Source organism: Ambystoma mexicanum, chromosome 12 (assembly GCF_040938575.1).
Source record: "Ambystoma mexicanum isolate Mex_15411 chromosome 12, UKY_AmexF1_1, whole genome shotgun sequence".
Classification (NCBI taxonomy): domain Eukaryota; kingdom Metazoa; phylum Chordata; class Amphibia; order Caudata; family Ambystomatidae; genus Ambystoma; species Ambystoma mexicanum.
In genome coordinates this window covers 21,858,436-21,870,913 of record NC_090936.1, presented here as the reverse complement: position 1 = coordinate 21,870,913, position 12,478 = coordinate 21,858,436, and the positions used below count along the sequence as shown (strand labels likewise).

General features: G+C 45.5%; 1 protein-coding gene across 1 annotated transcript in view; it reads left to right on the top strand.

Annotated features, from left to right (window-relative positions):
• POT1 (protection of telomeres 1) overlaps positions 1 to 12,478 on the top strand; it is a 386,188-nt gene that overhangs the window by 259,619 nt on the left and 114,091 nt on the right. Inside the window, exons 8-10 of the mRNA XM_069627840.1 lie at positions 1,573 to 1,863; positions 3,720 to 3,875; positions 9,485 to 9,654. Of these exons, the coding sequence (XP_069483941.1) occupies positions 1,573 to 1,863; positions 3,720 to 3,875; positions 9,485 to 9,654 (617 nt within the window). The remainder of the gene's footprint in view (positions 1 to 1,572; positions 1,864 to 3,719; positions 3,876 to 9,484; positions 9,655 to 12,478) is intronic.

Below are 12,478 nucleotides of genomic sequence, written 5' to 3'. Positions count from 1 at the left end.
GATTCCGTTTGAATCCGCTACATACGGGGAAAGTTTTATCCTGCTGGAGCCATGACAATGAAGGTATACAGCTGTGTAAAGTCTGCACGGATCCTAGATAGCTAGACATGTTATGATGGAATGTGAGGGCACTTGGGAAGTGAGAAAGAGTGGTCTAGGACACCTGGTCGAAACTGAGGAGCATCTTCTAACCAAAATGTTTTGGGAGAGACACATAGCGGGCCTCAAAACACTGATCATTATCCATGTTATCAGGGTCCTGCATATGACTGGGATTATCCCTTCTGTTTGTTCCTGAAAGGGTTATAACATACCTCTCATTGGAACGAGGATGCTTGAAGTGGCTTTTGTGCCTTCCTTGGCTTTTTTTTGTCTTTTTACTCGTCTTATGTATACTAATTTTTTGTTTTCTTTCCTTCTCCTTTTTTCTTTTCTTTTCTCTTCTCCTTTTGCTTGATCTATCGTTTTATTTACGGTTTTACTGCTTATAGTTTTATTATATGGATTTTGTGTAGAAGTTGAAAGTACGGTTACTAGACACAAATAAAAAATAAATAAAAGGGAAGAGAAATTGGGTTTCATCACAAGTTGGCCGGTATCCCGGCACTTATTCTGCTGAGTTACCGCTCAACGCTATTTGCGTTACTGCAGCTTGGTCTGGCGCAATTTTTGCCGAATCCCGAGTTGCAGGGGTTGGGGAAGGCGGTAAGTCCCCATTCCCATTGGACCCAATGGGGTTGGGGTGGCTCTGTTAGCGCCGGCGCAATTAGCGCAGCGCTAATGGTGCCGTAAATTGTGTTTTTTACTTTAGTTTTTATTCAGACTCATGATAGTGCCAGCCCTTAAATGCGGCGGTAATAGCCTTACCGCCTAATGGCTACCGCCCAACTCGTGATGAGGCCCATTGAATATATTGTGAATCAAATCATATGTTATATTATTAAATTGTCATATAATTCCTTAGTTGTGCACCCCAATTTCTATACTCTGCCCTCGCCCTCGTCACACATCCAATCTCGCTCTCTCAGCACGCTTGCACCTAAACACTAGAACGTACAAATGTACAATGAATAAATAAATAAATAAATAAATACAGTCTCTGCATTCCCATGTCTCTTGCCATCTTCTTCGCTCTTCCAACCCACCGTACCATTTATTCACAGGTACAGCACTTTGGCAAAGTGCTGTATAAATTCCGTACACTAAACTCATGAATAAAGTGGGATGGACACGCCTTATTTCTTTTTCAGTATTGAGAGTTTTTCTCTCTGTGGTTAAAGAGGCGCAGGACCCCACACGTGCGTGTAGATTTTCAGCGTTAATGAGGTTAATGGAGATATCCATGTGGAAGAACTTGAATTTTAACCAGTACATGTAAGTATTGCAGTCCATCTGAATTTTCAGTTGAGAAATAATCATTGTATTTGTGGATGTTTTTGTCTTAACTTTGTACCGCGTTATTTGCGCCCTTTGTATTTTTAGAGGTGATGATTGCATGCGCTGATAAACCTGTGTATGCTTAGATTGCTCTGCGATAAATGATATAACACAATATTGCAACTTTGTCCGCAGATCCAGGAGTACAAGACTGAAAAGCAAGGCACCCCGGGGGCTGGTTTTTCCTCCGTCACATTTGATGGCACTGTAGGCGCAGCGGTAATGCCTCGGACCTCAAGTAAATCGTTCTCCTTCTCTTATGAGGACAGTACAACTGTGACGGCGCTGCGACGCTGGGCCTCGGCTCACCTGCCTCCGCCGCCATCTCCGGTGACGCTCTCCACTGTTCAGCCGATGGCATATTTCGACTTAACGTGTCAGCTTGTGGGCAAAGCGGAGGTAGACTGCTGCACGTTTCTTCTCAAGGTATGCTCCTTCTTACCTGTGCTGCTCTTTAGGGAAGACCTCTCCTCAAGGTGGCATGAAGCTGGCCCCAGGCTTGACACTCCGGTGCAATGTGAGCCCGGCTCTTGGGGCATCGATGTACCTGTCTTCAGCAGCCACTGGTGTCACCCAGCTCAGAATGCCCCTGTCAGTCATAGTTGAGGGTCTCAGATGTCTTGGCGCGTCTTCCCCCTACGGCCCTACACTTCATACCGGCCTCCACCTGTGCACACTGCACGCTCTCATGCACCAGGTCACCACTGGTTCTGCTGAGAAGGCAGGAGAGTAACTGAGGGTGCGAAAGAGTGAGGTAAGGAAAGGAAGGGGAGAGTCAAAAGGAAGAATGAGGTAAGGAAAGGAAGGGAAGAGTCAAAAGGAAGAAACCGAGGGGGAATGAGAGGGGTCGAGGATGCAAAAAGACGTTTGGCCCCCCAAAAGTTAGTACAGGCAGGGATTGGGAAATAAGGTGTTGGGAGCATGGGGGTTCGGGAGGAGCGGCCGGACAGAAGGGAGGACAGCAAGAATCTGTAATGGATACGCAGGGAGCCTGAATCCGAGGCGAAGTGGTGGTGGGAGGGTCCAGGAAGTAGGAAAGGGCAGACACAGGAGAAGGTATGAGAGCGGCACGTAAGGCGTGGTAACTGTAGAAAGACAGGAAAGAGTGCGGGTGGCCGATGGGCGGGGGATGGCATGATTTAAGGAAAACGTAAAGGGGTCTGCTGAGGAGTGGCATGGGCATTAGGGGAATAGGAGAGGTAGGGGGAGGAAAAGGATGGTCTGGGTCAGAGGAGATGTGCTGGAAGAGAGAGGGGAATTCGGCCCACCTGGAGGAGAACGACATGAAAGGTGATATCTTTAGGGGGAGGGAGGGAAGTGAATGGAATGGGAGGCAGGATGAGGATGTTAGGGAATGATAGTCAAAGGGGTGGGGGAGAGAAGCACAGAAAGCAAAACAGAATGCCCAGTGATTGGCAGATATGATGGATGGAGAGGCGAGAGAGTGGAGAACAGATTGAGAGAAGATTGAAAGGGGTGGAGGGTGACTGGGAGAAATAATGGGGAAAATGATGAAGCCTAAGGTAGACGAAATACAGACAAAAGGTAGAAATAGGGGGACATGAGGGATGTGGAAAAGGGGGAAAAACAGTCTGGTAAGCAAACTCCTGTCTCCCTATTTGGGTATTTCTCACTGAACTTTACATCTGAGGCACTGGTGCTGGAGGTGTGCGGGAGAAGGGACATGAGGGCCTTCTGTGCGTGTCCCCAAGTGATGGCTCCGGTGTCAAGTAGCTCGTGGTCGGAGCAACATGTCAGACCGCCAAGACTTGCTGTCAGCGCCTGCGCTTTGGATGTCTATGTCAATCTCTGGACTGGAATGTCATACGTTTCGCCTGTGTTTTGTCACGCATCTCAAATACGGGGAAAGACCACGATCTAGTTCTCATCACTATGCAGACGAAAGCTGGATGCACAGTAAATATGTCTTATGTTCCTGCCCCTTGCGAGCTTGTAGGTTCTCTTTCATTTTCATATTTCAAATTTGTTTTTATCCAAAATGTCAATCACGGGGGATACATTACATTTTACAATAAAGCAAGGAACCGGTGCATAAACTAAAGATTGTGCATGGGGCTTTCAGGCAGGGACAAGGAGAACAAGTGACACGCATGTGTCAGAATAGTTGTGCGTTAAATGGAAAGCGAGCTGTGTCGTGGCCATACCTGTGCCAGAGAATTGGATCAGTAATACCTCATAATATCACAATGTCCCAATGTTTACCCTTTTAAGCATCCATGTCTCTACCTTGGTGTAATTTATTCCTTTTGTTTCCCTGGCAGGTGTGGGATGGAACAAAATGCCTGCACCCACATACCAAGGTGCGTGTTGAAACGGGCGCTCTTGTAGGCGATGAAGGATTCATTTACAAACTTCGAAATCTGACTGTAGATGTCCTGGTTTTTGATAACCACGCGCGCACAGCAGAATCTCTTATGGTAACTTTGACACCAGCTTTTGCCCTCTTTGTGACATCTCTTGACTGTATGTAAACTGAGCACGTAAGTGCAAAGTGGTTAATCACATTGATGAAAGATGTGCATTTATTTCCTTCATTCATTTATCTATTAATCCTATTGCTACAGTGATATAGTAGTCAAAAACAAAAAAGATTAAATTCATTCAAGGATATCCTGGTGTTCTTACTGTACAGTTAATATGTGCATAAGTCTTACTGCCAGTTCTCGTTCCTCTATACTAGTAGGATATTTCCTAAGACGCTTGAGGGTTGTGCATCACGATTGAGCACGAGAATAACAAAGACTGGAAAGTATTCGGATTCTGTTCGAGTTGGGGTTCTATAAAGGGAAAGAAACATTTAGTTTGTTCTTAAGCGCACATGTAATAATAGGTCTTAGTTTTGGTACCACTTCAGTCTTTACTCCGTAGAGTGAGAAAACAATTTGCAGGCCCAAGGCAGGCTGGACAGGGACGTCATTTGGTGGTCACCAGGGATTGCAGCTGCGACCCCTGAGGTTTCCCACTGGGAGAAGCTGTTAGCTGACAGTGTGCAGTAGCAGCCGGTCATCTTCCGCAGCAGTATGCCGGATCTAAGGAACGCATGGGGTCTCTAACTAATGATACATTCACTTAGGGGCTGGCCTTAGCCAGTCTTCCAATCACATCACACATCACAGAAGAGGACATGACAGATTTGTCAGCCAGCCAATCATGCTGGTCCTAATACTCATCATTACAATGGCCACCCCACTCATGATGTAGACAGGGAAGACCAGAGGACTTTACACCAGTGTACACCGGGAGACCACAGGGATAGCAAATTAGGCCTCAGGGGTCGCAGCTGTGACCCCTGGCGACCACAAAATGACATCCCTGTTCAGCCTCCCTTGGGCCTGAAAAGAGCCTGGCAGAGGGAGATCAATTGCAAGCTTTTCAGTTAAAGCAAGTTTTGTGTCGCAATAGATAAATTGGTCCGAGCCCGGCTGTCATGATCTCTGCTTCCAAAAGGTCAGGGTTTTCCCAACTCCCTTGGAAGCAGATCCATAACCCAGGTTCTGAGTGCCAACCAGTCCCAATTGGGACCTTTTGGACCCAGTCCTGGCGCCAGTGGCACCAGGCTCATAAATATGCCCAGTCTCAGCGCTGGAAGCGCCGGGCTCATAATGCTTGGGTGGACTTACCTGCAGCAGACCATGCTGCTTACTTGCCTGCCAGTTGAGCCTCTGATCCTCTTCTGTTTGGAACTACTTTTCCTGTTGGGTGGGGCAGGAGCCACTCCCTAGATTCAGAACACTGGAACTCTTCTGGAAAGCAGGAACTCTTTTCTTACCTAGGCGTGGCTGTGGAAGGAGACACCTAAGCACTACAGGAGGCTATTTAAACCACACCCGATGGATGAATCTTGCTTTGCGTTATTCTGCATCCTCTGCAGCAGAACGCTCATCGTGTCTTCTGCATTTGATCCTGGGCCTAAGGAAAAAGGCTTACCATCCTGAATCCAGTCTTCAGCAACACCTATAAAGACGAGAAAGAACAGGTTAGCATTACGGTCTTCAGTGACAGCTCTTCACTTACCTGGTCCATCGGCTGTCACCAACGCCTCGCGCTGCATTCCGGCATCTGAAAGACAAAGGCTTACCTACTCTTCGTGTGCTCCGGAGGTCTTCACACTGCATTCCGGCATCTGAAAGACAAAAGCTTACCAACTCTTCGCACGCTCCGGAGGCCTTCGGCGCTGCATCCCGCATCTGAAAGACAAAACAAGGTGCGTTTAAAGACATTGGGGAACTTTAATACTCACGTGCCATTACTCCTTTCCACATCTAACCCAGTGGGTATTCCGGCACCCTGCAGCCGCTCCGAACTTGTACCTGCAAAATAAAAAGACAGTTAGAGCGCATCGTGAAGCAGGCAACAAGCGCTTACTTACGTGCTTCCAGGCGCTTCTATTCATCACACGGGCTCCATCTTCAACTCACTTCAGCCCGTCATCCGCCATCGCCGGAACCCTGCAAAACAAGAGACATCATTACTAAAGACTTTAAAGACATTAGAATTACTCGAAACTTACCGTTCGTGCAGTAAACGACGGACAGCAGTCCTCTGAAGTCAAGAGGCCTGCTCCCCTTATCCAGTGAAGAAACTGGTTACAGCACCCTGCCCCGAGGCAGATGGAGAGCACAGCGTTCACTTACCTAAGGTGAGAGCGTTAACCTTTGGGGTTCTACAGGAGAAGAGAAAGGGAAGAAGAGAGAGACATTCAATAACCCAGTTCCTTAATCCCATATTTTCTATCTGCAGACATCTTACCCTTCGAGTCAGACATACAGTGCACAGAGGTCCAGCCCAAAGAGCCAGCCGTGTGTTACACATCACCTTTGAAGATACGGTATACGCCCAGTCAAGACCGGCGCCTCTATGGGAATCAGGTGAGCGTTACACCGGCAGAGGAAGACTGATTAAAGATTTTGTGTCAAAGTGGATCTGAGCCCGACAGAGGGAGATCCTGGGTGTGAACCATGAATCATCCGAGAAATTGGATATGTGAAAACCATGAGAGTTTTGTGTTAAAGTGGATCTGAGCCCAGCACAGGGGGATCTGAGGTGAATAGTAAATCTGCTACGAAATAATTGTGGATATGTGAAATGCAAAAAGGAAAGGAACTCTATTGTTTGTTGCATCATGCCCTCTGGAAGAAGAGAATTTGAATGGCAAAGAGACTTTGGGACAGAAGGCCATGATGTTGAAGGTTTGAACTGAACCCTTGTGCTAGAGAAGCCAGAGACTGTGCTAAACTCAAGTGTTGCCTTGTCCCGTGATGAAAACGTGGTGAAGGGAAGCCAACGGCTTGACCATCCTGACATATCATTTCTTGAACACTTTTCTTTTGCATAACATTGTTTCCCACACTATTTTTATTTAGAGGTAAGGATTGGCAATAGGTTTATCAGTATAGGCCCTATTATTTTGTCAAGACACCACTAGGACTGCATTATTATTATTATTTGATGGTCGTAGCTTGCTCCCATCTTTATATTTAGGCTTAGATAGGCGTTTTTCAAACTCAATTATTCAATAAACACACTTGAACTGTGGTCACTTGTGGCTGTCCTACTGTTGATACCATGCCTTCCTTACACAACAGATTCAAAATTCAAAATGAAATGACTTATATATCCTCGAATGTCAGGATGATTGAAGGCCTAACTTGCCCTATACTGAGGTGGGATTTTCCGACCTGAACAAAACTAAGGAAAGTCTGAGTCAGAAAGTTCAACTGAAAGTCTGTCTCTGTCCAAAACCTATACTTGCCCTCACAACTAAAGCTACACAATGTGTAGGGATGTCAGCAATAAAAGAAATAGTGTTCCAAGTAAAGTACTGAGCTTCTTCCAGTTCCTGGTTCACTCTTCAGCTCCCCTTCCCCAAGTTCATGACCCTTCCACAAAGTCTTGGGGTTCCCTCTCCCAAGTTCAAGACAGACAATTTATACTTATTCTACAATCTTTCAATGTTCAACAAGAACAGCTCCAGATCAACTTTACACTCCTTCTGGTTTCTTAACAGTTAAATCTGATTGCTTTCTCCTGTTTGACTTCAGCAATCTCTTTGGCTTTCACAAATAGAGTTTCCCTGTCTAGGCACAGTTGTCGGACCAAGTGGTCCACCCATTACAGGTCACGCAATCCTCGGCTCTTCAGCCCACACGGGTTCCTCTGCATCTGTTCCTGTGTGATGGTTCACACTCACTTGGCTTTTCCTTGCCAGCCTCTTGGCTTTGCCACAGTGTTCTTTTCTTTACCAGTCTCTTGATTTTGCCTCAATGTGGTTTTGTGCGCAGCTCACTTTGTGGAGTTCTTGTTCCTTCACTACCTTGTTTTCATACTTTCTGGCAATGTGGCATACTTGCTTTCCATTGTATTTCACACAGTTTTTGCTTTGCTTTGAATATGCAGTATATGTTTTCACACAAGCTTATCATCTGGTCATAGCTTTGCCAAAAGCCTTAATTTAGTTCAGTATTCATTAACTTTGGTCTTTATCTCTGTTGCTTGCACTTTATATTGTCCTTAATATTCCTCTCAAGCCGTTGCTTTGGGTTCATTTCATGTTGTGCATACTTTTTTGTTCACTCAGCATCTAATTTGGCTTTTCCACAGCCCCCAGGAGTTCCCCGGTTTGAGTGCTCTTCCCTTTTCACCCACCGTTCCCAGGAGTCTCCTCTGGACGTCTGTTCTCTCGGCTTCTGCTCTGCCGGTACTCCTCCTTCTGATCGCGAGCCCCGCTCACACTTTACCTTCTCTTCATATGCTGCTGGCAGCTCTGCTTTCTCGCCACAGACGCTGTCTGTGACTTTGTTCCTCTTCTGTGGCCACATCTCTGGCTGCGACCTCCGAGGCTCCCACTCCTGAGGCGTTCCCGCAACCCTTGGCTACGCAGCTTCTTGGGGTCTTCTGCCGGCGTCTTGTTTCTCCTGCAGGACCCACCTCAAATGCCTCCTTGGATGCAGGATTCTCTGTCCAGGCCAGCAACGATGGGCCTCAGCTCTCTCCTGCTGGTCACTCCTCCCCACTTCTCTGCGCCATCTTTTGTACTCTTGCTGCCACTTGACCGGTTGCAAGCGTGAGTCCATAATTTCAATTGCCTGGTCCTAATTTGTGGAGCACTCGAGACATGCCTGAGCTTTACAAAAGTCTGCAGGCCTCTTCCTCATCTCAGTACTAGAGTGGTGAAATGACTTACTACTGTTCACTACTCCTAGTCGCTCCTCGTCTCAGTACTAGAGTGGTGAAATGACTTACTAGTGTTCACTACTCCTAGTCGCCTCTTCCTCGTCTCAGTACTAGAGTGGTGAAATGACTTACTAGTGTTCACTACTCCTAGTTGCCTCTTCCTCGTCCCAGTGCTATAGTAGTTTGAATGAAGGCAGATGGATTGCAACAGCCCATAAAAGTAGGTGGAGGATGAGGTTGGTTCTCATAAGGAAAAGAGGGATACCATGTCTCGCCTGTGGATGCCCTCTTCTCAATCCCCAAGGACCTTCCACCCAGGTGATCCTCCCTCGCTTCTCCGCCTCCCAGGGTCAGAATCCAAATGCCATGGCCTTTCCCTGGCCACCTGAGGAGAGGATACAAAGGGAGTAAGTGTGAGGATACCCTCCGGTTTCTCACAGTATTACTTACTGCAAAGACGATTTGGGAGGCTTCACTTGTATTCCTGGTTGCTGCATTCATTCTATAGTGTTCCTCTGTTTGAGGTAGTTCTTCAAAAATGAATCTGCAGACTCTTCTGTCTGAGGGGGATTATTGCATTTCCCAAATATACCACAATCAGTTTTGTGTAGGTGGCTACTGTTCTGGAACCTTTCTGTGAACATCGTGGTTTTGCGCCCTTTGCCCAGGACATTTGAAGACCGCCATTGACGAGATTGTTTCCGCATTGGCCCACCATGCGTCTTTGAACCTTCTTAATGTTTTGATAAGATACATTCTTTAAAGGAACTGTCTTCTGTCAATTAAAAAAATCCATGTGTAGCCTTTTTACAGTCCTAGCTAACAAAGCCACATCTGCTTCTTTTGTTCATAGGTTGGATGCTTTATACGGATCAACAGTCTACATGTTAAGTCTCAGACATCCAACATTAGTGAGGAAGTAGAAACTCCATGCTTGGACTTCCTGCTTCACGGCGGCACTGGCTACGGTCGAGGAATCACCATCTTACCGGAAAGTAATTCTGATGTTCTGGAACTACAAAGGTAAGCTTTTTTATGCACCCAGATTAACTAAAAGGAAGTGCATAATTTTACCATGGTGGCGGGTCAGGAGGACGACACAGACTTTTAAAGGACATTTCAAATCTGTGTGTGTTAAACAATAAGAATAATGGCTAACTTTCCCTACTACTATCAGGTGTTCCCAACAAGCAAACTAAGGCGCTTTTCGGTCATCAGTGAATGTCCCTAAGAATCTGTCCACAGTCCAAAACTAACCCTCACTAAGCCCTACCATTATTCTAACAACTAAAAACAGGAGAATGACTCCCTTCCTCCCTTCCAAGATTAACAATCAGTTAATCTTGGTTCTACTCAATAGTTTTGTGTGACTTCTTTGATCGGTTTGTGCAACTCTTTCAGGATTTTATTATACTTTTGTTTCTTCTCTTAGATCTTATACTGATATTGTGTTCCCTATTACTGGTTTCTGTTTGCGTCTAGTTCACCTATATCCTTTCTCTATACAGGGGTCTTCTTCCCTTTTCCCAGGATAGTGTAATCCAACCTTTACAATATTCTCTCTTGAGATTCTCTCCCCTTTGGTTTACTTAACAATCTTCTTTCTCTTTAGTGCCTTAATTTGTGTGAGGGGTCAGAAATGCAAGACGGACATAAAGGTGTAGTTTTCTGATTGTTTGCCATTTTATTAAAATAAAAGTGGTGAGATAAACGCATATTTTACCCTATCTTAATGAGAATAGCCCTACCTTGCAAAGTAAACTAAAGAAAGAGGACCTAGTGTCCAATAGTTTCTGACTCTCACACTAATACATACAACATAAATGTACAAGGAATATTTGGCTGACTTCATTTCAACAAAACGTGGCAAAAATGTGAACTGATGATTTTTAGAAAGTACTCGTTCTGACGAGGGGTTAACTCCCTTGCACTGGATCAATTCAGGAATACCCCGAGCAAAGATCTGATTCAACAAAGATCTGTTCAGTTCAACATAAATATTCTTTTCCATCCACTGCATCTTTTCCACTTAGTATAGAAAAGTATTTTGCACAAGCACTGATTCAAAAATCAAAGCAATAGTTCTCTTTAGCACTATCCTTCTTTGTAAGGCAAATGTCTCTTCTGCAAACACTAGTTCATAAATCAAGGCAATTGTTTTCATCCACACAATGTTTTTCTAAGTTCTCAAAATGATCTTTAGCACATCACAATGATTCTTCCAATGGAATGCTTTTGTCGGGGTAGCACAACTACTACTCTTGATGATGCAACAGTTTGTCAAAATGATATCTTGATCAATGTCTCTTCACAACATCTTTTTACCACACCGCGCTTCTTCCAATGAACTGTTTCTTTCCTGGTCTACTCGCTTGCCAGGACTAAAATTTGACCTTTCCTGGTTCACTGTCCTTGCAGGAAGAAAAACTCCTATCACTACAGTTGGTCTCTTTAGTGGCAATATGGGTTGCCGGTTTCGCCAAGTTGAACTCTCAGAAATTGAGAATTGCACCCTTTTTGCATTCTTGCTCCTTCTGAATAACCTCTTGGCTGCTGACAATGTGGGTTACAGATTTCTCTAGGTTGACTTCTGAAAAATTGAGAATTGCACTCTTCTTGGACTATTACTTCTCTTAAGTTGCCACATGGCTGGTGGCAATGTGGTTTCCAGTATCTCCACGTTGACTTCTCATTAATGGAGAATTGTGCCCTTTTCGCCTTTTTGTATTTTACCAATTAAGGGGTTTAATTAGGCATTCACTTGACTCTCTTTGCCTCCTCCCTCCTTCATTCACTCTGCTCTTGGTCTTCCTGTGACTTAATTATGGTAGACGTTTACACTAAGAAGCGCCGCTGTGCCCTGTGTCTCTTCTGAGGCTCACTGGTTACAGTTGGCGGCTTTAGTGTCCTTCTCGTGTGCTGCGTGGTAAAGCGGCTCTTCCCTCCAGCGTCTCAGCGTTTCCGAGACCTCTCCGCCGGTTCTCTGGCCTTTCTGCACCTGCTGCTCTGCATAAGCTCTGACCCAAGCTGCAGCTTGGGAGAGTGATGTCACTCTTGCTGCTTCTTCTCACTCTTCCCCAGAGCTGTTTCATCTTCATATTTAAAGGTACCTTACTTTGCAAACACTAGACTGCATACTTTCTTCAATAGTATTTTGAATCCTCATTGACTCTCGTCCCAGTACCACAGGCATTATGGATCAGATAAGTCAGAATTATGGAACACTCATCCTCACCCGAAGATGAATACCGTGACACGGATACAACTAAAATCATGTTTTTTTACGTCCAAGGGCAGTTAAGGCAATAAGCTTCAAATGGATGGTTGCCGGGGCCGCAGTGAAAGTTGTCCTGGTTTTCAAATACCTGGGCATTCATTTGGATGAAGGGCTAAGGGGGTCTAAGCACCTTGAGCACATCAAACTAAAGTCTGTAACAATGGCGGGCGCTATAAGTGCTTTTGCCTCTAAGGGTGGTGGCTATTCCGTGGGTGCATTTTTATATTTATGCCAGGCTGAGATCGCCTCTGTTGTTTCATACAGGGCAGAAATATGGGCTCTGGGACTGGTCAGGGAAACTAGCATCCTGGAAGCCATGATAATTAAGAGAGTATTAAGCCTGCCCTCACGGACATCTATTGAAATGCCCTATTTGGAGTTTGATGTGACACACATATACGTGAAGCTACAACTGAGCTGTTTGTACCTGGTTTGGAAGACACGTAGGGCCTTATTCACAGAAGCGTTTTATAATAGCAACCCCCCATTGGAAAACGCTCTGTGAATCAGGGCCATGATGCTGTGACGGACTCTATGCTGGGCATACTGTATGAAGCGTTAAAATCTAGA